At 40.1% G+C, this 24,086-nt stretch overlaps 4 protein-coding genes across 7 annotated transcripts in view; 2 read left to right on the top strand and 2 right to left on the bottom strand.

The window, feature by feature from the left end:
• cnksr3 (cnksr family member 3) overlaps positions 1–2,367 on the bottom strand; it is a 32,286-nt gene extending 29,919 nt beyond the window's left edge. Inside the window, exon 1 of the mRNA XM_029460154.1 lies at positions 2,178–2,367. Coding sequence (XP_029316014.1) covers positions 2,178–2,229 — 52 coding nt within the window. The 5' untranslated portion in view covers positions 2,230–2,367. The remainder of the gene's footprint in view (positions 1–2,177) is intronic.
• A 2,458-nt stretch (positions 2,368–4,825) lies between these two features.
• qpct (glutaminyl-peptide cyclotransferase) lies at positions 4,826–12,947 on the bottom strand. The gene is made up of 7 exons (XM_029459944.1): positions 12,773–12,947; positions 10,248–10,394; positions 9,341–9,622; positions 7,509–7,676; positions 6,828–6,927; positions 6,063–6,179; positions 4,826–5,986 (listed from the first exon to the last, which is right to left on the bottom strand). Exons 1-7 carry the CDS (start codon positions 12,902–12,904, stop codon positions 5,805–5,807), a joined length of 1,128 nt encoding a protein of 375 aa, XP_029315804.1. The 5' UTR covers positions 12,905–12,947; the 3' UTR covers positions 4,826–5,804.
• A 732-nt stretch (positions 12,948–13,679) lies between these two features.
• Positions 13,680–20,885, top strand: mocs3 (molybdenum cofactor synthesis 3). The gene is made up of 13 exons (XM_029459928.1): positions 13,680–13,959; positions 15,721–15,853; positions 15,943–16,035; positions 16,581–16,701; positions 17,597–17,671; positions 17,841–17,958; positions 18,046–18,154; positions 18,262–18,324; positions 18,814–18,977; positions 19,188–19,235; positions 19,785–19,881; positions 19,965–20,072; positions 20,674–20,885. The coding sequence occupies exons 1-13, from the start codon at positions 13,867–13,869 to the stop codon at positions 20,829–20,831; spliced, it is 1,380 nt and encodes a 459-aa protein (XP_029315788.1). The 5' UTR covers positions 13,680–13,866; the 3' UTR covers positions 20,832–20,885.
• A 773-nt stretch (positions 20,886–21,658) lies between these two features.
• prkd3 (protein kinase D3) overlaps positions 21,659–24,086 on the top strand; it is a 38,380-nt gene continuing 35,952 nt past the window's right edge. For 2 of the 4 annotated variants that reach the window (XM_029461223.1, XM_029461225.1), the window contains exons 1-2: positions 21,659–21,914; positions 22,826–23,448. In XM_029461223.1, coding sequence (XP_029317083.1) covers positions 23,173–23,448 — 276 coding nt within the window. In that variant the 5' untranslated portion in view covers positions 21,659–21,914; positions 22,826–23,172. Of the gene's footprint in view, positions 21,915–22,825; positions 23,449–24,086 lie in introns of those variants that run through there. The other 2 variants (XM_029461224.1, XM_029461226.1) reach the window with 2 other exon arrangements.

The raw sequence follows: 24,086 nt of genomic DNA on the forward strand, positions 1-24,086 counted from the left end.
GCTGGAAGATCAGAGCTTGTGGTGAAGGAATCGTGCTTCAGGGCATCTCCAGCCCCCAAACAAAAAGCAACAGTGTTTTAAATGAAAGAACCAAACGCCCTTTCACTAGCAATAAACATCCACCAACCACCGCTTGATCTCCTTGAACAATGCAAGTGATTAACAACAGCTTCAATACACAAAAGCAGTCCCTGCCCTACTGAGGAAAACAACCTGAGGCAAATGAGGGCTAAGATCTTCATACAGTGCGTTCTGCAACTTTAATTTGACATTTTTCAAAGAGGTGGAAACACCCGTGTTTGCAATTGGTGTGAACTGGTCAACATGAGGCCATGACCCTGCCTCCGACATGGATTTTACTTTGGTGTGATGCCGCTTGTCTTTGGTATGAAAGGATTACGAAGTTGTTTTCTTCAGTTAAATAACATCAGTGGTTACATGATATGTTGTGGCTGTGTACTGTACTTCCCCCAAAGTTCCCCAAACCCTGTCAAGCTAGTGTTTTAGAATTTTAGCTGAGAGCTTTATTTGTATTGTGGCTCTCACTGCTTAAAGGCAGATCCAATTACTTGCAAAGTAACTATAGTCTACACCCACAGACAACACCTCTAACCAAAGCAAATGGCCATTTAGCTTTGATAGACCACAATGATGAAAGTTCAATTTCGGTAATGACTTTGCAAGGCTGCATCATCTGACTCTCGGGGTCACAGACAACATTGCAGTGACCACTTGTGATTAAGTTAAATTCCTTACAGCCCTGTTTACCAATGAGAGAATGACCCAATTCTTGATATGTATGGTCAAATATACATTGACCGTGTGTTCCACCCCCCATCTTGGGTTCACCGGGTTTTTGAAAAGCATGTATGAAATATTCCCATGAATGGTCTGCTGTCATTTCAGTTAGTTCACTTGAACCATGTTTGAAGGGATCTGCAAATCCACTGTTTAAGACCTACAGAGACAACTGCTGAGTCAGATTTGCGGGAGACTGACAGCAATGTGGCCCGTGTAGACAACTAATCCCCCATCCATGCGTGCCCTGGCCGGGCTCTTTTCACTAGACACACTGACACTAACCCCTCCACAATCCCCTTTAGCTCCCAACTATAGATGAGCACTGGCAGGCATGCCAATCAGCAAATACTGCGTTACAGCGTCGTCATAGTTCCAAAAAATGACAAAAAAAGCTTAAACCTGAGAAACAAATTATGAGAATAAAATGGAAGTCACCATTTATTTGTTTTGGGAAGTTTCCAAATACAATGACAGTAAAGCAGAGACAAGCAGCTTCGTCTCGCCGCTGGCCATATTAAACAGCCCATTACTCTTTTGGCCATATAATATACACGCACTTTACTTTTTATGTGTTTGGAGCAATAGCACTCTGACTATTTCCATTCATACTTCACATACCATTTGGCGTCCCTCACCAGACATACCTATGCTGTGACTGAACTGGTTCTAATAGTACTGATGTCATTACCAGAGTGATCATTCCACCAAGCACCTGAAACAGGTAGGATTCTTATAGTGTCGCAGATTAAAATCACTAAAACAGATAGGACCTAACCTGGTTAACCTAACCTCACATCAGAATTCATTCATTAAAAACAATGAGTAAGATGAGTGAGTGTACAGACTGTCATTCTTCACTGGTTCAGTTGCACAACAATACTGGTTTTAGATTGGAGACCCTGAGGCAAAACACTGTCACATAAGAGTCTAAAATGTTACTGTTTTAGGGAATTCTCACATAAAAACGTTTGGAAACCAGTGTATTTGTTACTGAATTAAACATTTATTTACCCACAATAGTGTTGGAGTCAGCTCGTGCTAGTCATTCGGAGCAGGTAACACAAACACAACATTCCAACGTTGCAATGAGCAGCAATTTATCCCACGTATCAATTGACGGATTATTCAACTAGCATAAGTGAAATAGCTCAATTTGCTATTTTAAGTGAGAGTAGAAGAAAATGCAGTCCCATTGTGAAGCACTACGGTGGAGGTATGTTGTCACACAGGAGCAGTTTCTACGAAACTAGCTCGAGATAACCGAGGAGCGACTCCGAGTAGAGGCAGAGAAGGCTTTGAAGAGCAGTAATATCTGTAATGGGTATTGTTTCTGTCAAATAAAATGCAACGTTACAAAGAAAGTGCTCCGGACTTACCTCTCATCCATTCGATAACTTGCTTTTGCGTCCACTTCGTTATCGGCTCCATGGCTTCTTTAACACAATTACAGCGGCAAAAATGTGCCAAAGTTGGCGACGAGGTTCGACAATAAAAAAAAAAAAATTGTTGTCACATTCTCCGCAACAGGTCCGTGCTGTTCGTCTGTTTGTGTTCTTCCACTGAACAACTCGTACACGCGTGAGTGGAGGCTGGACTGAAATCCCCCACAGCTCCTCAGCGCCCGGTCTGGGATCAATGCTGCATTCAAGTACTACAGGGCATACTGGGAAAAATAACGACCAAGCAAGCCATAGAATTAGATAGATTTTGTCAGCCACATATAAACTGGGACAATCTCATTGTTTATGTTGTTTATGTTGTTTTCATTGTATTCATATTTTAAGTAATTATGTATTACTAGTTTCAAAATTGTGCATGCTTATTTAATTTATTTGAATGTTTTATAATAATGCATTCACCCCTTTTCCAACAAAGTAAGTCTTTTCCAATTTATTTCGCAACAGCCAATTTTATACTTATTTCCGACCAAAACCAATTGAACACACAGCAGTAATATATAATGTATGTCTCGGTATTTATCATTTCGGGGCATGGAAGCAAGAGTTTACGGAGAGGACCTGAATGTAGCGTAAGATGTCGGTAGTTTCTGTGTGATCACCGCCCTCATTTGAAACTGGAGGCGTGTACATATCAAACAATGTGCTGCCCAGTAGACTATATATGTTGTTGCTCCTGAAAAATAAAAATAAAAACTGCAAAATCACATTATACTGTGACTGTGTCAAGATCATTTAAAAGGCGAATCACAGTTGAATGTCAGTGCATACTTGAGTACAGTGTGCATCAAACATCTTATTTGTGTAAATATATTGGTCATAGCACACTGATAACATCTTACTGACATGACAAAGTCATTAGAGTAATATTAACTATTTTTGTCATGCATATTTGCAGTCACCGCGATATAATAGGCCAATGTAAGAAAAACATCAGAAACATCCACTAAACTGAATGTGACTCACTGCTGCTCTCTGTTGGTAACTTGCATCCTATCAAGTCCTATAGTAGCACGCTGCCCTAGAATCACCCCACACTGGTAAACAGATGCTTACAGTTATGCTCAACATTGGATACAATCTCAGTAACTAATTTTAAAAAAACATCCCCAATTCAATAATACTATATAATTGTCAGACGTCTGTCCCAGCGACAGAGGGGAATCCATTCACAGCCATCCCAGAGGAGATCCAGTCACAAATATACTATTGTCTTAATTTTTTAATCATTAAAATTTCTGAACAGTATGATGGCACTGCTGTAATGTTAAAACAATGATTTGTATATGTTTCAACTTCAAGGAAAGTCTTTTAAAACCTTTTGGATTGTGACTCTCCTGTCAGTGACAATATCTGATGTACGATCATAAATAATTCATACATTTGATCGAACATCATCTTAATTCTTTACGGTCATTTTTTGTATATCTATTTTATACAATAGTTGAAACTCCAGTATGTTTTGGCTGTGTGCCTTGTGTAAGAGGCTTTGTAAAGTTAGCAGTTTTACTATCACTATTTCCTGGTTTATTATTTTCTTACAATCTGAAACACACCTTGCATGGGAGAGTCCCGGCCCTTCCCATCACTTCATTACCGTACAGCTGGAAGCTACCCTGCACTGTAATCAGCTGCAGATTAAAGCTTGGCTGGTATTACACCCAGGCACGCATACATTTTCTGTCAGGCAAAAAAATACTGGAAGCCCCAATATAGTGCTCTCCAACAATAACTTCTCTTATTGATACTTGTTCCAGCATGCTGACTGATATGAGAAATACTTTGAATAAGAGTCCTTTCTTTAGATTAAAGTTAATTAAAGATATTTTTTTCAAAACAGCTCAACAGAGTAATTACGGTGATGACTGACAGGTAGAATGCCTGAGGTAAACTTTAATAGAAAACCTAACACGACAGAAGTGAGTGAGCATGGTTAGCACATTATAAGACAAAAAAGAAGCAAAGGTTTCTCTGTAAAACACAGCAGGTCACTGAAGTTTTACCGCTGTTTACAAATCAGAGAAAGCATCACAAAGCAAACATTGTTTTCTGGAGTTTGTAGGTGACTAATGCCCCTGGAATCACTTGTACCTATAATCTCCTTCAGCACAAGATATAATGTATGTTTGTGTAGATTGTTGCCAGGCATCTCAAACATTTCTGACTGCAGCAATCGGGAGAGTGTGATCCACGTTCTGTTCTCATGGGAGTGGGCTGGATTGAAGGGGATCTGGGTGGTGTGGAATTCAGGGGAGGTCCTCCCTGATAGGATTAAGTGAATCATGGGATTGTTGTCGAGGTGAGGCGGAGTGATGGAAAGGGTGTTTGGTCTGTTGAGGAAGAGAGCGCCCAAGCTTTGAGGCTGAGAAAGGAAGAAAGACCTGAGCACTGTATTGGCTATTCTTGTTGTCTTAGGGTAGAATTACATAGCATGTTAACACTTCCTCATTCAAAAGGTCACTTTAGATAATCACAATAACCAAGCATCAGAGAAACTTCTCCATTCAAAGCTCCCAAAACATTAACAGTAAAACAAAGGCTCACAAAGAAAAGCAAACTCTGCATGATCTCGCTTGTATTCAGAATCAACATTTATTTCAGCCTCAAAATACAGGAAGTCCAGTTTTGGCAGTGTATATTATTGTGGGATCTAGTTAAGATCAGGCTAATAATATCATATAAACAAAGGCAGGCAAAACATCAGTACAGGAAGTATTCCACTTCACAATCTAAGATGACAGGATATGAAGTGCTAAAGATGTTGTTAGAATACAAATAAACCCACTTCCTGCCCCTGACAGGTTTATTCTGAACAGATCTTCTGTAGGAGAGGAAATGTCCCGTTCCCTGGAGCTTAAACACACCGTGTGTCAACATTTCATGTGTGTCGCCATATTGTATATAGTTATCACACAACATGACAGATCAGAGATTCTGGATGTTTTTACATAACTAAAGAAGTATCATCAACTTTGGAGTTTATGCATTTCAAAGTTGCCATGGAACTCAAGGTGGAAAAAATAAAGGGGGTTATAGCATTTTAACAGCTCATAATTATTATTTTATTGTACCTCTGCACGGCTCTTTTCCCTTCTCTCTGAAGCACCAGATCCTAGACATTAGCATTGATGCCTCATCAGAGTGAAAAGGAGGGTTTAAAGCTGATATAAAGAGAGCAGTGTAGTAAAACAAAAAACAAACACACAGAGGATCCTGTGTGCTGATCTTGTTGCCGGGGACTTAAGGGAGGGTGAGGCTTCAGAGTCTTATGAACCTTTTTTGGAAGAAAGTGCATTTCACGTACACTTACACAAACTAAAAATATGTTTGGACAAATATTTCTTGTCCGTGTAGATCAATCACCTCTAAACATATTCTCTATGTTTTCTGATGTGCAGAGTTGAATCTCAACCTCACATCTCAAGGACTACATATTGTTTGTGTTTAAACCGCATTAAATACAGTCTGTAAAAGAACAGCTGAAGATCTTTACTACAGTGACACATCAAAAGAAAGAAAGTTGTCGATTTGTTATGCTGTTTTTTTTTATGGGGCATTCTGTGGGTTTGAAGGGATGGCGGGTTTGGCGTTGAGGTACTCCAGAACAAAAATCTGCATGATCTTGTTGAGGTTCTGAATGGTGGAGCGATCCAGGTTCTGCTCGTTGTCGTCAAACGTGTGCCACACGGACGGGAAGGGGGAGGGGATCAGGTGGAGGATGCTCACACCTGACAGAGAGAGGCACAGGATGAGGACAGAGCTACACAATATATGTCAGTTGTGTTACTTTGTTAGGGTGTTTACCTCTGTTTAGAAATGGTATATGATCGTCTTGTATGTGGCCAACAGCTTGACTGGGCCAGAAATATTGCACATTGTTAGGATGATCCACAAGCTGGTTCATGGAGTGTAAACGCTTTTCTGAGGAGAAAAGAGGGAGGACAAAGAGTGAGTTAGTTCAGTTTGAAGAAAGAAACATTATCACTTTGTAATTGTAATGAATCAATAATGTAATGATTTGCTTCATCAGGACTGTGCGGGTGTGGTTTGATACATTTTGATTGACAGTGCTGGCAACATAAGCAAACACACCCCACAATTGACATCCCAATTTTGATTAAAATGTTGGTTAACTCTGACTGTTAACAACATCTTTTTCAAACAAAAACCCCCCGTTTGAAAAACAACGAGAAAAGCAAGGATAACAACATCGATACACAAATCTGTCAAGCTAAAACTATTCTCATGGTATTTTAATGTGGCACCCCATCACACTTGGTAAGAAGCTGAATTGAGAAAATAGTTTGCAATGCTCTATTAGCAATTTAAGCTAAAAAGAAAAAATATATATATAATCTCCATAACACAAGAGAGACAAAGAAGTGAAATGTGAGAAATGGGCAATAATTGGACTGTTGCCACATCGGCCTTCATGCGATGATGCGTCATGACATATGACATATTAATGACTCGTGATTAAAGCGACTCATGTTGTTTGTGGCACACCTTCACCACAGTAAACAGATCTACATAGTGTTTACAATAGTAGTACAACTTTTGATTATTCACCGATGCTCTGCAGTCTGGAGAGCCAGTGTGTTGTGCTGGGGAACTGGTTGCCGAAGCGCGGGCTGGGACCCCCGATCAGGTCCAACAACACCAACAGATCCTGGAGGAGAAGAAAGTTATGCTGGTGAGCTCTCCTGAGAAACTCTGTACACATCCTGAAGACAGGTTCCTGACAAGAAGCCAGTTCCCATAATAATCACACATCAGAGCCCCTGCTTTGAGGCATGGTGCAACACACTGACATCACTGCTCCATCGTTGTCTGTCTACACACACACACTCGCACACACACACTAGATAGTGTCTGCTTTATCTCTGACTCTCCACACAGGAATGTCTACATTTGCAGATAGTCCGTTTCTCTATCTCTCCATGGTGAGGATACAGAAACATTTACCAATTACTGTGACATCTTCTTATCATGAACTGTATAATAAATTATGTTTGATATCAAGAAACCCAAGATGATAAAGTAACTGGCTTTGTGAGTTGAGATTTCTTCGAAACACAAACACCTCCCTTGTGAAGGTGTCTATGTGTGTGATGTGCGTGAAAAACGAGATCAGGGCTGAGCAGATTGTGCTGAAATTGATGTGAGCTAACAAAAGGATGATCTTCAGTGTGCCTACGTGAATGTGCTAATCTCAGGGGCTCTAGGCAGAAAGAGAGAACTGTGGTGTACCATGGCGTGTAGTTGGTTGGTGTCTGTGGCTTCGGCGGGGTGAGGGGTGGCCTCCATCTTCTGGGCCAGGTGGCGAGAGCCATAAAGGGAGTCTGTGGAGGTCCACTGGAAAAGAGCCTCCTCTCCATCAAAGAAGAGCAACTGCAGAGTGAGGTCAGGACTTGAGCTCTACATGGGGGATAAAAAGAAGACAGTCAAGGCATTCCCAGAGTTCAGCTGCCCCCTAGTGGTTTAGAGATTACAGTAACTCAAAAACTGCATGAGGTTTTCTTAAGTAGTTTTTATGTGAAATGAGGTCTGTGTCACAATATCAGATTTTCACTACACGATTAAAGTGGCTAAAATAATTCACATTACAGATGTTATTGCAAAAATATATATTTTTTAATTTAGTTGACAAATGAATAGTGAATAAGTTTTGTTATTTTTGTTATTATGTTTTGTTATTTTTGATTGTACAGCAGTCAGCTTTTAAAAACTTCTTTCTAAATAAATTTGGATTGGAAATTTACAATTTCTTCTATGTCATTTATCAGCTATGATATTTATTATGCGTCCGCCTCAATGGCACCTAATGAATTTGAATTCAAAGTGAATCCTAGTCCCACAGCGACCTTTGTGACAGGCAGCTGAGTCTGATAAACATGTCCCTTGGCTGATCTCTCATTGTCACAGGCGCTGTCACTGTCCGCCCTGTAGACAGGGGTCTGAACCCAACTGTGAAACAGGAAAAGGTCAGAGGAGCAAGCTGCATGAATACAAATGAGTGTTTGCGCTATGATTCACTTAATTGTGGAGCAATTAAATATTGTTTTTGTGTTAATTCCCATAAAACAGAACCAATAATTATAGCTTTTTCACTTAAAATGTTGTTGCCACCAATGTTAAGTTTGTGCAGAGGTTTGTTCATTCATAAAGGTTCATGGGAATTGCCTTCTCCTACAAATTAATACAAACTTATATTTACAACTCACACAATGAAAACCATAAAGGATAAGGCTTACATATTTCTTATTAGGATCTAATCATTTGAAAACCCAACAATGAATTGATCTATATTGTGGTTTGTGTGTAGCTGAAGCCTGATTAGATATTCATTCATATTAATGAGCCACAGCGTTGCACTGGGTGATAATAATAAAGAAATATATATGTATATATATATATATATATATATATATATATATATATATATATATATATATATAACACCAGCCTTATCCTTTAAATTAGACTATTTTGCCTTGAAGTCTTGAAAATGTGTTGTTAGTATCAACTTCTTTCTTTTGCCATTACTGTACACGTGTTTGGCAGAAATATGTTTTATTTTATTTTATATTTAATAACGGTTATGTTATAGTTATCCTTTTGACTTCTGCACTATTTTTTGTAATTTTCTTTTCATGCGCATTTAATGAGAATTAATGTGTGAAATACAAGATTTCTTTTGCCAACAACTGCTTCTCTGTAATTGTTTTGCATATGACGATACATAAATAACTTGAACTTAACTTGAATTGTTTCTACAGTGATGTTCACACCTGTAACTGTGTGCAACATGTTTGGCCTTGTTTTTCCCCAGAGTTTACTGTCATTGGTGTTATTGACGTATGACCTGCCTGTGATTCATGACCACAACTCAAGTCAGTGCCGGTCACAACCACAAAAACTAATACACAGCCCCAACTGTCCTGAGTATCATTGAAAAGCCTACAGGAGGGATTTAAGGCATCTACACATGGAGTCACAGACAGACAGATAGACCAGTAATGTATAGTATACCCTTTAACTTATTGTATGTTGCAGCTTTAAGTCACATGCTAGGCCACCACCTTCTGAGCTTTCAGTTCTTCATCCAGGGCTCGTGCCAGCTCCAGCATCATGGCACAGGAAACAGCAGAATCCGTGGCGCCTTGGAACTCCCTCCCGTGCCACTGTGGTGGGTAGTACTTGGAGTCGTAGTGACAGGCCAGGACCAGGCAGCGGTTGGCTGATGAGTTGAGAGTGGCGACCAGGTTAGTGAAGGGCAGGGGGCCATAGGGTGTTTGTGACATAAACTTATCCTCTGTCACCTCCCAGCCTGCTCCGAGGGCACCGAGGGTTGTCTTGATATGCTGTGAACACACACAAAGATGACTTGTTGGTACTGAGCATTCATCTCCCTTATGTCACTTTATCACCGCCGAGTTAGCCAACTTAATGCTGTGGCAATTAAACTTGTGAAAAAGAAAAGAAAAACATGTTCAGGGATAAAACACCATTGTATAACTTCCTGAAGTGGTTGTAAAGGTCACAAACCAGTGTGATATTGCTTATATAGGCAAATAAAATAGTGTTTTTCATGAGCTGAGTAACAGGATTTTGAAATGGTTTCCCCCTTTTATTTTCAAATGTGTGTGCGTATGTTTCCTGTGTAGTATTGGGGAAGTTCCAGGTTTTCTTCTTCCTTTTTTTTTGCTTATCTCAGATTTAATTTCTTTCCATATCAACTATTACATCATAATTTTGTTACAGAGCTTGAATAGTAAATAGGTGAACATTACTGTAAGTAAATTAGTAAAATAACAATCCCCCAAACAATGCATATAAGTTCCAGCTGACAATTTACGCTGAGTACACAGAGGGATCTGCTGGAGTCAATTTTTGTTTAAAATATGAGGTGTTTTATGTTGTAGTTACAAGTGCTCCTGTATTTGAATGTGGACCAGCCATGATTCGTTATCCAGAAAATAGACTCACCTCCTGCACGGCCTGGCTGCCTGGAGATCCTGGGTACCTGGTAACCAGCAGCGGCCTCAGGTCCCTCTGCCACATCTGCTCCAGGTCAGTGTGAGACAGGGCGGTACTGATCTCATCTTGTGTTAGAGTGAGAGCTCGGTGATGGAGCTGGACAGAGTCAGAGGAAACAAGACAATACAAAATGGATGCAATATAACACTGGTTTCAATAGGAGGATGGAATTAAGTGCGTTCAGAAAGACTAATGCATGATAATCAAATGGCTTAACATCAGTGATGTGATCGGATCACTGTGATCTACTGTTAAGCTCTGCCGTGTTGCAAACAGCATATTATTAAGCAATATTTACCTCTGCCAAACGCTTTGTTTGTTTGTCTTTTTGTCAGCAGGATTACAGAAAAAACACTGGCCCGATTTTCATGAAACTTGGTGGAAGCGTGAAGCATGAGACAAGGAAGAACTCATTCAATTTGGGAGCGGATAAGAATCACGGGGCAGATACACAAATTATTTATCACTTTTGTCAACATTGCCAGATAGGGCATGGCCTCCAACTGCCCTTCTAGTTACTCCTTTTTTGAGTTAGTGTCTGCCATGACACAATTTCAGATCAACAACTTCCTAGTATATAAATAGAGAAGTCTCTCTATGATGCATTTCAACTGAGCAGCGACGTGGATGACACACAGCATACAATACAATTGATTTTGGTATGTCACAACACTCTCATATTACTGGAAACCACTCACTGGGTCTGCAAACAGTGGGTTTTTATTGTTTCAATATTTAAGTTGCTAGGGACACATGAGGAGAAAAGATGTTTTCATTGTCAGCTACTATATCACATACATGACAATGATGTCTAAAAAGGCCATACAGTATGGGAACATGAAAAAGCAGTAAAAAAAACAAATTCTTTGTAAGTTTGTATCAAACATTGTGTTCACTCAAACACCTCCTCAGAGAGATGCATGGGCCAATTAGAGCAGTGTGAATAGACACTGATTGAATCTCTTCAGATACACACACAGGCTACTTTAGAAAAGGAGGGATCTATCAAATACAGGACAAGAGGCAGGACAGTGAAGGGTGCTTGGATTCAGGTTTCAAGCTGGCAGTTCAATGCGTGCTAAGTTACAGCCTTAGGTTAAAAAAACACATTGATTCTTCGATCCCCACGGCTCTTTTTCATTTGGTCTCAAAGTTCACCTGCTGTGCACCGTGGTTGTCCTGGTAACAAACTGAACCGAGAAGGACACAGAGCAGGGAAAGAGCTGATGTTGAATATCAGTCACAGTTTGTGTGTTCTGCACTGCTCCAGCCTCTACAATGACAGGGCCTCGATATGATACATTGGGGTTATCAAATCCAGACTGATATTTTAATTATCAACTATTCTGTTCATTTTTTTTAATCAATCGGTTGGTCTTTAAAATGAAAGAATAGTGAAAAATCACATGACATTATAGCCAGAGCCCAGTGTGACGTCTTCAAATGTCTTGTTTTGTTCGATCAACAGCCTAAAACCCAAAGATATTAAACCCACAATGACATACAACAGCAAACCATCCCATTTGAGAAGCTGAAACCAGCAAATTGTTGTCATTTTTGCTTGATAAGTCATCTTCATATTCTTATGGGAAATCACGGAGGACATTTTTATTCCTCCTAGTTTCACTTTACTCTCTCGGACAGTAGGGGAGGGCACATTCCTTACCTCTGTCCATTACAATTGGTGCATAAACACTCACTTAAGAAACCAGGTTAAGGGTTGGGCCCAAACTGACTGGCTATAATTACAGAGTGCGATACAAAATGTATAATTATGTGGCCAAACAGACTGAACATACTCATCCACAGAGCTAGGGCTCACTGACTTCAGACAGGGTAAAAAGGGGGTCCACTTAAGGTCTATAAATACCAAGACCTGCAATTGGAGGATCAATGATGATGACTGTGCTGCCATAGCAACTAGGCAAAGAGGAGAGGAGAAGAAGAACATAAATGAGGAACATGAATGGCCAGGCATGCCCAGGTGCATCTCAGGGGAATAACCAACAGAGCAGAGTGTTGGTGGAATATCATGAATAAATATATTATGCATATCAAAACTGTATTTGGGAACTTTGTCTTTCTCATAAGGAACAGTTTAAGTAGTGGGAGATTACCATTTAAAAAGGAAACACACGCAGAGATACACTATAAACAAAATTGGAGTGAATTATTTCGCATACAATTCAACCATTTCTTTCACAAATCAGTTCAAAATATTGGGTTCAAATGCTTTTAAGTTACAGAAAAAGTCAACAAGATTTTTGGAGTTAATCAATAATTACAATCATTCATTTGAGCCAAGTCAAAAGTAGCGTACAATAACGTAGTAAAAATGCTGCATGTGGCAAGTTTTTAAAAATGGTTTCACTTTTTAGATAGTTTTCTGGGTGTCTAAACATACATTTAGCCTATAACTGCGTAGTAATATGTTAACGCAACACAATGTGAATATAACCTCTTAATGTATTTACCTTTTCTTGAGTCCAGGGAATTCCATCGGTGCGGTAGATGAATGTCACCCAGATGGCCACAGTGTAAAATAAACGCATTTTGGAAGGACCGTGGCTCCGCTCAGCCATCGTTGTTGTTGCCTCTCTCCACATTCCTGTCTCTCCTCTGTGGAAGCTTACATATCATGTGAAAAGCAGGAGGGAGGACCGGAGGCTCACAAACCACAGCGCGTCACTGTACTGCTGAGTGTGTGTGTGTGTGTGTGTGTGTGTGCGTGTGTGTGTGTGTGTGTGTGTGTGTGTGTTTCATCAACTAAACAACATGGGTATGACACAGTGACCCCAAATATATAATTATGGGAAGTATGTATCAGTGGACTGGAGTCACAGCCTGATAGTGGCATACCACTATTAAGCAGCACGCCGTTTGGAAACGGGACATGCCGGTGGAACACCAGCAGCATACCTCTCAAGGGTTCAGCATAATCCGCTGAACCATAGCGGCATACCATCAGCCACTTCTCGATCTCGGCGTCAAACCATGTTTTTCTATGATAATTGCTCATTTTCAACAATAAATCAACACATGTACTACATACAGCCTTAAGATAACAAGACATAACCTAACTGGAGCCTTTATGTCTTTGTCTTGTAATAAACTGGCCAACGTTTAAACGAAAGATTTATAGTGTTTAATATATAAATAAGTAGGCCTAATTAATATATTTTAAGATATTCCTGCAGACACTTATACATCGTGCTTTGCTTAGATATTTGTGCAGATTGTAGAAGCCTGCACGAAACATTAACAATAGAATTTCCTTTCGCCCCGAAGAATAAAGTATAGCATTATATATTTGTTTAATTCTTTTTTTATTTGTTTCGTGTGAAAGTAAGACCAGCGCTTCTACGTCACCTATCACGTTGGCTCCTTGTCACGTGGTCAACCCGGAAGTATGTGCCGTGTGCCCATGGATGCGTGCTGTATTGCGTGCATCATATGTCAACATGTCTCTGTCACAGAGTTACATCGTAGCTAAATCAGAATTGTAGCATCTTTTGATACACACACATATATATATATTTGTCACTGCGCGTGTTTTGAGCCAGCAGCCATGGCTCAAGATGTGCGCTGCCTGAAAGCACAGCTCGAGGAGAAAGAGAAAGAGATAGTTGGTCTGAAGAAAAAACTGGCACAACTGGAAAAGGTACGAAAGTCTTACTGAATGCTTAAGTTTATTACAAGAGGTCAATTCTGGTATGTTCCTACAGAAATGTGGTGTTTTTATAATCTCTTCGCCTCATTTGTTATCTACATTTTTAGTATTTATGTTGTAGCTTTATAGTCTACAAAACGTTCGCAAACGTTGCTTATAGTCGGATATTCAAGATTCAAGATTCAAGATATTTTATTGTCATATGCAGTTAAACAGACAGTTATACCGTACAATGAAAATCTTACTTTGCTAGTCCACCAACAGCCAAAAGATAAAATTGGAACTGAAAGTAAAAAGAGATATACAATAAATATATATATATATATATATATATATATATATATATATATATATATATATATATATATATATATATATATATATATATATAAAGAGTATTGCACATTGGTTCACAGTAAAGTGGTAATACTGTGAAATATTGCACGATTAGTGAAGTGAAAATTAAAATGAAGACAGACAACAAAGTGCACCATGCATCGTTCAAGTATTGTTCAGGTATGGTGATGGTATTGTTCAGCACGTTTGACGCATGTAATGTTTCTCCTATCTTAAAATGAACCTGAACTCTTGATGGACAGCTAACTAGCGTGTTAGCTAGCTGGTGAACTGCCTCTGATGAAGATGTTTAGCTGAGAAAAGATTGAATATTACATCACACTGAGAAATCATCCCAGTCATATGAAATTAAGCAGAGACACAGTCCACCTAAAAACACAGAATATATACAGCAGTGGTGGAAAGTAATTTAAGTACAATTTTGAGGCATTTGTATTTTATGCTACTTTATACTTCTACATCACACAGGTAAATATTGTACTTTTCACTCCACCATTTATCTGACACCTTTAGTTACTTTGAAGATTAAGATTTCACATGATACATTTATAAAATATAATACTTATAAAGATTAAACCAGTGGTTCCTTTAATCCTTTAATCCAGTGGTCAACCTTTTTGACTTGAGACCTCTGACCAAAAAAGATGTCTGCCTCTTACAATGTTTCAGATATCGTTAGCCGTTTCACCAAAGAGACATTTCACCTATAAAATTATCACATGTTTTTTATTTCAACCGTCATAGCTGATAGGTAAAATCATCCAATAATTTAACAGAATTTTTTTGTGTTTGAGAGAAGTTGTTTGTTTCTTCTTTCCATAAGCACCCCTCAGATTAATATTTAGTAGTATTAGTAGAGTATTTCCACATTGTGATATTGGTACTGAGGGCAATATGTCCAAGTAATGCATTGCTGTGAGTGGTCGCACAATAACCATGTGAATATCACATCAACATTGCATTAAAAGCACAACATTAAATGCAAACATCATGTAAATGTAATCCTAGAACGCAGTGCGATATTCATAAATAAATCAATGGCAAATATGCAAAAACAGATGACTTCTTTTCACAAAGGGGAGACGGCAAGTTTTAAAAGGTCTGAAATAAAAGAGGATATTTGGAAAGAGATACAGCACACCTAAATCATCTGAAATTCTGAATGGAATATAAATAAGCATTTTATAAGCCACTTAAATCCCTCCCTATGAAGAGCTTCTCCCAAAAAGCGCCTTATGTCAGACATATGGGAGTTATGTAAAGAGAGACATAAATGTAGCGCGTTATATTATAGAGGCAGGCTGTTGTGGGCTGTGATGCCACATGGCTCAAAGCTCCTGTTTGGACTTGTTTCTTATATCTTGTGTTGTAATTCCTCCCTTGTGTGAATATAAGAACCATACCTCAGTGCTTGAGCTGTATGATAAAGTGACACCCCTAACCCCCCTGAAAGCCAAAGCAGCCCTCAGCAACGAGGACATCATGCGGTACAGCAGACAGCTCATTCTGCCCGAGCTGGGTGTACAAGGTATGGATGGCTACGGACGGACAGCGTTATTCTGATATACAGTACAGTAAGCATTCTGTCAAGTGAGATTCATTCTTGATTGTCCACAGGTCAGCTAAACTTATCCAAGACCTCAGTGCTGATTGTGGGCTGCGGGGGCCTGGGCTGCCCCCTGGCACAGTATCTCGCAGCAGCAGGCATCGGTAGGTAATCTAGTTGATTAATGCTCAGCAGGACCTCGTGCCAAACAAATTAAATAATTAACCTTGAAATAAATGTGCTATTTAGTTTGTCTTTTCATTTAGGCAGTGTCTAAAATTAGCAATTTGGATCACCTCCCAGTGGCTGGTAAACTAAATGTACCTGCGGAGGAGAGGCTTGCAGCCATAATTATTCATTTCCATTTCCAAAAGAAATATATCACACTACCTATTTTAGTGCTGTTTAACGATTACAATCTGGTACTCTGGGAAAACTTAAGTAAAGAGGCTAGAGCATATTCACAGACTTACTTATTTTGTGGATATGTTTTCTTTTGTGGTTATGTTATACTACCGGTTGCCTCAGGTGAAGTTTCACCCACACTTTGGTTATATAACCAACTAGGGAAAAATGAAAGAAATCAGATACAAAGAAAGGAGAAAAGGCAACAAAGAAGAACTACAGATAAGTTACATTTATTTAGTTTAATCTTCATGGTTCGCCGTCGTTATCCGGGTTTGACAACTTTGTCTTTGTGTCTCTGCAGGGCGCCTGGGCCTGCTGGACTATGACGAGGTGGAGCTCAGTAACCTGCACAGACAGGTGCTTCATGGGGAGGAGAACCAGGACCAAGCAAAGGCTCTGTCTGCTGCCAATGCAGTTAAAAGGTACTGATTGACACCTGCACACATTGGATGAAAAAGTATCATATGCGGTGCATTAGATTTCAAAAGCACCATAATACCAATATCATCTAGTAGAACAGAAGTGTTTGGGATCATTTGTGCACAAACAGACCTGAAACAGAGAAGTTAGTATTTAGATATTATTAGTAAATGTTCTCTAACTATGATAAGTGGAGTTTGTTGTGTTTTGTGACTTTTAGTTGCAGTGTAAAGCATGCTGGCGCTTTCCAGTCTCACCACAGGTTATATTTGGTTGTGTATTTCTCCCCAGTCTGCAAATATTGTGTAAACATGTTATTTTAGAGGCAGCTGTTTTTGGTGCCTTCCTCCCTCACAGTGGGCCCACTGTTCACACACACACACACACACACACACACACACACATTGCGTAGACATGACCACACGGGGGCGCCATTTCTCTGACAAACAAATAATCCTGTGCAGTGTTTATGCTGCTGTGTCACATACTTTTATTATTGATTGGTCACTAATATAATTTACTACATGTATGGTACAACTTATAATACGAGAGTCTTAAGTCATATTTGTATCATCTAATAGTTGTTGATAGTTGAGACGGAAAGTAAAGATTAGAAGGAAGAGAGTAGGGCTGGGGTGGACATGTGACTAAGACCTCATGTCACATTCAAAACTCACATGTTGCCGTTTTGTGGTTTGTTCTTGATTTAACTGGAAAAAACAAAATGACCCTGATGTTTGTTTTTAAGACGGTTTATAGAAATACTCATATGTTATAGATATATAATTATTAGATATAGATTATATTATAGAAATGTTGGTGTTCTGCTAATCACGGAGGACCAAACCAGACTTCTTAGGAAATGAACTGATATGTATTTATTATTTATGTCGGCAGGTTGAACTCAACAGTTGAGTGTATTCCCTACCACCTGAAGCTCTCGTCTGAGAACGCCTTGCAACTCATTCAACAGTATCCTCTACCTACACCTGTTACACAGACCTGCTAACTCTTTGTCATGAAACTATCTTACAGCTTCCAACCATACAATCTTATTCAGGCCTATGATGGCGTTAGGAAATGTGTACATGTGACTAATCAGTTATTTGTTTGTGATGACACCTTGACTCGTTGACCTCATATATGACATTGTGGCCGATTGTTCAGACAATGTCCCCACTCGCTATCTGGTGAATGACTCCTGTGTGCTCGGTGGAAAGCCTCTGGTGTCAGCAAGTGCGCTGAGAATGGAGGGACAGGTAAGGTAGAGAGGCCTCATCAATGAGTCCCTCAGCTCTTCTACATTTGTCATGTTACTAAAGCCTTCTTGCTCTGTGTGTGTGTAGCTGACAGTTTATAACTACCGTGGAGGCCCCTGCTACAGATGTCTCTACCCGGTACCCCCACCCCCAGAGACAGTGACCAACTGTTCTGACGGAGGGGTGTTAGGAGTGGGTGAGTCTTGTCCCCTTACTTGCCCAGGAGCCATTAACTTTGTACAAAGTACAGTCTGTGTAAATGTAATTGATAGTTGTTCGTAAAACTTTCCACTTTTCTTTAAGTTCCAGGGATAATGGGCTGCTTCCAAGCGTTGGAGGTCCTCAAGATTGCTTCTGGACAAGGCTGTATCCTTTTGGTTTTCCATTCTGAACTCTCATTTTATATACAGGACCTTCCTGGGACATTCTGTTGCTTTACATGAGAACTTTCTGCCTTGTCATCTCTATAAATCAACAAAGAACTGCTGAAAGCTGCTTTCATTACATTACAGGTCATTCATTGTAGCAAAGTGCCTGTCTGATAACATATAGCAGAAACTCTGCTGACTCTTCATTTGCCATTCCTATGGGAACTCTTTTGAAGCTGTTGTTAAAGTGTTCTCGTGCTAAAATCAAGACACGCATTAGAGAATAGACTTGCCCTATACTGCCCTCTGTCTTGCATTGTGATACCGATGCTAACACCTGGTCCTTATGCGTCAGACAGGGAAGTTCTGAACTATTTTCCTGCCAAAATGCCTGAATGTTACTATGGTGTTCATACACAAATGGGGGACGTGGCAGCAGATTCTCTGAATGCTGCATGTAGTTTTTTCCTTGACCCCCATGTGCCAGCGTCCTGCGGTCAACAGCTGGTGATGTTTGACGCTCAAGATGCCAAATTCAGGACCATCAAATTGCGGCCCAAGCAGGCCGGCTGTGCAGTGTGTGGAGAGAACCCCAGTGTGACTCAGCTGGTGGACTATGAGGCTTTCTGTGGGTCTGCTGCCACTGATAAGGTTGGTCATAAGATACCGAACTGATGGGATACCTCGTATAAGGGGGTCCTGCACATTTTGACAGCAATGTTTCCTTTTTTGTAAGTAATAAAAATGGTTTCTTCAACTGGATTTTGCCATTTAATATATGGCATATGCATATACGCACATGCTTATATTCAGTAATCCTAGGAAGAATCTCTCATTGCCTGATTTTTCCATGTGTTTCAGTGCCGCAGACTCAACCTCCTTTCCGGGCATCAGAGGATCACAGTACAGGTAGAGAATATATAGTTCAGATTCAGAACAGTTGGCCGTTGCGTGAGTCCCTGTATTTAGTGCTGTTTATTGTATGATTACTCACAATTTTCTCAGTTTTCATGTGCATTCAAGAACTGATTACATCTCAGCGCTGACCCTGCCCCAAATGGGAAATGACTTAAAATGTGCTTGCAGATTTTCTATGGGAAAGAATAACACGTTCTATTTGGCAGTGAGAGCAGTGCTCGTGGATTGCATCTGTGTTCTGGAGAATTGGGGCTTTCAAACCCGCCGAGTCATTAGGCACAGAGATTGGGATCATGATTGATTGGGCTGTAATCGAGATTGTGCACACGGGGCTCCAGTTAGAAAACAGTTTTGTTTCCTGTGATTTAAGGAAAAGCAGTTTAAATGTTCATATTACTCAAAAAATGCAAATACAAACATCATTTCAACATTTTCTGTAATTTCAGTTACCCTGATCAGATATATCTAAATCATAAAGTCACACCTCTCTAATTAAAAAGTAATATCTATGCATTAAGAACTGATTTAATGTTATTCCAGGATTATAAATCGATAGTGGACAATGCAGAGCCCCATCTCTTATTGGACGTGCGCCCTCTTGTGGAGGTGGATATATGCCACCTACCTTTCTCTCTCAGTATCCTTTTTAGAGATGGAAGCACAAAAACAATCTCCTATTTCCCATTTCTGTGTGATTATTCTCCTTCATACTGTTTCCAGACATTCCCCTCTCAAGTTTAGAGGACAGGAAGAGTGAACATCTCCAGTTACTTCAGGAGAGAATCAGCCAATTGAAGCAGCAGATGGAAGGTGACTGCCGGCCTCCAGGTAACATGTCAAAACACTGCTTAGGGTCCGTACATGTTGTTTGAAATGAACAGGCACGTAGAGACACACTCGTGCATATTCACAGTCCACTACTCTGTGGTCTCACACTGCCGGGCCACAGGCTTATTTTGGACAGCTAGGTTGTAATGGGGTTGCTAGGTGACCCCTTTTCCAAAACAAGTAAGGTCAACCTGAGCAGCTGGCCTGCTTTCGAGAAATTGATATTCACAGTGTTATTTTGGAGACGTTCTGGGTATTCACTGTGTTGAGCTTTCTTTATCAATGAGCTAAATTTAGCCTTAACACAGTTTTGGTTGTTTTTTAATTTATATATTTATATATATATAATATTGTAATATTATAATCAACTCTATGATTTTAAGTATTTTCCTTTTTTTGTTTCACATAATGTAATATTTTTATCATTCAAAGTTTTTTCCGCCCCACGGTGTTTCTTTGCGTTCTTTTATCATATAAAGTAATTAAGGTTGAGCGTTTTGACGTTAATTAGTCATTTGAATGGGACATGTATTAAGTCTTTAAGGTCCACTGGGGTCACTAAACTAACCTCCCAGTGTTTTCTCTCTGCTGATCCCTCCAGTGTATGTGATCTGTAAGCTGGGTAACGACTCTCAGAAGGCGGTGCAGGTTGTGGAGAAGATGAGTGGATCGGCGGTGGACAGAATCACAGTGAAAGACATCAGTGGAGGCCTCATGGCTTGGGCAAAGAGAATTGACTCCACATTTCCACAGTATTAATCATTTTAAAGTGTTTTTTTTATTGTCAATAAACTCTGCATTCTGTTTGTCATCCTTGTTGATTGTATTTGTATGTGTACTCAGCATCGTGCTTTCAGCTAAATAGATTTTTAATGTCATTATTGAGTAGCAAAATCTGAGAAACAATGGAGAAGTTCCTAAAATGTGTTGTGTAATCTACTGTGTAGGTCAGTTAATCGGAAAACACGAGCTGGCAGTTAGATAACACGTTAGCATCCTTGCAAAATCAAGTCCCTCTTCCTGTTTTTTTTCTTTCAATACTTAGAAGTAGTAATAGTTAATTAAACAGATCGCTTCCTCTTATCCAAGAAATTAAACCCACACTTTCCATGTCAGGGTCCTTAAGTCGGCACAATGACCCACACAACCATATTTTCCTTTTTAACATATGTTAAGCTGGTAAGACAACATTAGAAACTTCTTTCTTTGTTGTTTATTTATTAAAGTAAAGTGAAATCAACCCATTCCTCATTTTGCTCTGGACATACGGGAAACCCCTTCATGGGCCCCTAAGGACTCCTGGACCCCACTTTGGAAACCAGTATTGCAAACCGATCCGGGTCGTGTAAAATAAAGTTTTTTCTTGACATGGCCAAGTTGAAATAACGGAAAAGAAAGGCACATGCGCATTGGCTTGAGCTCCATCGGAGGCGCCATTGCTTCACAGGCACTGTAGTTCAAGTTTTCCTCCCCACACATGGAAAGTCAGTTAAGCGGAGATAATAAAAGGACTCCAAGCCCCAGCGACGGTCGTTTCTATTTTTCTCGTCAAGCAGGGGGAGTAGACACAGCTGGAAGGATAATAAGATGCGCATGAATTTACAATCTGGAATAAAAGATAAGACAAAATAAATGGACGGCTCGGTTAGTCTCTGCTCGCATGTATGTAAAACGTATGTCGGTATTTGTTACATGTAAGCGGCGACGCTGGGCTTTTGTGTGTGACTTCCAGAAAGTGCAGACTTTTGAACTTCAGTCTCCGCTTTCCTCAGTTGATGGAGTTACAAAGTTTCTTCAGTAAACTCACAATGGAAAGAAAAGCGCCCTTCGCTGACTGTGAAGGTAAAGTATTGTTTCAGAATGACTCAAGGCGTTTGGTTGTAAACGGGCTTTACGTGAAGAGATAGTTTTCCTACAGCAAAGTGCTCTGAATGTAGATTCAGCTCTTGTATAACTCGGTTAGCTGCCATTCAACTCGGCTTGTGTTCTGCCAGCAAGCCTATCGAAAGTGGGAGGGGTGCAGATGTTAAGAAGCCTTGCTTCCAGATGTTTGTGGAGTTTGAATTCTTGTAAACACAGAAATGAAACGCTTTAATCAACTTTTACGTGTCTTTTAGGATATTGTTTTATTGATTTGCGCACGAGCATAAGGTCCCGTTGTTATAATATTTGTGGATAATTTTTGAAATGTCAAAAAAGAACGCTAGTAAAGTTGAAACTAAAATTATATTATACACAAAAGTTGAAGCTGTGACTCCTTTAACACGGCCCATTTATAACAAGTTAGCTTAAAGCTAACCCTGGGATGCTCTTACAACCAAAACAATGCAATGCAACAGAAAAACACAACACTAGTAATAATCTATGAGAACTACAATGTCAGGTTTTTAAAAATTAATTCTAGCTAAGGCAAATATTGATTTTGTGGGCTCACTTTAAAAAGAATGAGGAGCTTGCCTGATTCTTTGATATTAGTTGGTGAAATCCCTTTTCTGAGTGTGCTAATTGAAAAGACAGATTGGATGAATCATGAATTAAACTAAAACGTGTTCAAGTGTTCAAAGGGAAGAAAAGTTCCTGTTTCATTCATACAGACGGGCTGCTTTGCCCTGCAACACAACAGAAAGAGAGCCTCTGATGTGGACCAGTCCTTTTAATGTCTCTACTCCTGTATTCGGATAGGTAACTACTTTTGTTCATTATAAAAATAGCACTATGTGTGTTTGTCTCTGTGTGTATGTTTGCGGTGACAGGCTTCCTGTGGTCAGAGTGGATTACTGACTTCAGTAAGGAGAAGGAACGCCACTCCAGGATATGAGGCTTGCTGCAGTGGTTTTGCTGCAGAAGTCTGCGGATTGCTCACACACTTTTTCTCCATCACCTGCCCGTCTAGTGAACGAGTGTGTGTTGTGTGAGCTCAGGTGGGCGCTCTTAATTTATGAAAAACAATGTCACTCTGATGAAAACACACAGTGCTGACTCACTACCACTGATGAAGACCAAAGATTCCCCCCATCTAGAGTCGACTGAGCTTTTTTCTGCCAGCCTTCACTAAAACCTCCACCATTCAGCATTCCACGTCGCCATTGGAAGAAACCCAATGTCTGCCTCCTCTCCCCCATCCTTACCTCGAGCCTTCCTCCACACTCTCTATCCGCACCACCCATCCTCGTCGCCGAGCACAGCCGGACCGCTCTATACCCGGCTGTCCAACGGCAGTCACAGCGTCCCCAGTCCCACCAACTCCCGCAGCTCCTTCCATGGGGTGTCCTTCCTGCTGCAGATAGGACTGACCAGAGAGACAGTGAACCTGGAAGCCAGTGACCTGTCGCTGTCCGCGGTCAAAGACCTGGTGTGCTCCATAGTGGACCAGAAGGTAAGCGTCTCATTGAAGCACCCTTTCATACGATTAATTTTGATTTAGAAAGGACATCTTGCATCAAACATTTGTTTCTCAAACATCCTCTGAAGTGAAAGCTTTTCCACAAACGCACGCAAACCTACTGCAATTAGCTTGTTTTCAAACTTAAGCAGTAATACCCAAGGCAGTGGACATGATGCAGCAACATGTGCTTTGTCATCTTTGACCATATTCATCTGTTTAGGTTTTGTTTTCCAAAGCAGACATCTGGGCCTCGTGCCCCAAAATGAGTCAAACACCGCAGAAGCATGCACACAACAGCACCGGAGCTCCTCCAGTTACAGGGCACAGTGTAGTAGCGGCAGTTATTTACATTGTGGTGTAATGTTACTGGACTTACTGTACATGGTGCAAGTGCAGGCACACAAGCTCGTCTGCACACACATATACAGAAGAACTCGGTGGTTTTGCTGATGTTGGACCTACTTCATTTTCCATGACACTGGTAATGTGTTGTAATGACACTGGTGTGTAGCCTCAGCATGAGAAATGGCTTTAAGTACAGAAAGTATACGCTTCATCATTTGCCATCTCATATTTGGTTGTGTGAGAATATCCAAAGTGCAATTCAACGGCGCCAGCTTTATATTGCC

Source organism: Cottoperca gobio, chromosome 22, assembly GCF_900634415.1.
Source record: "Cottoperca gobio chromosome 22, fCotGob3.1, whole genome shotgun sequence".
Lineage (NCBI taxonomy): Eukaryota > Metazoa > Chordata > Actinopteri > Perciformes > Bovichtidae > Cottoperca > Cottoperca gobio.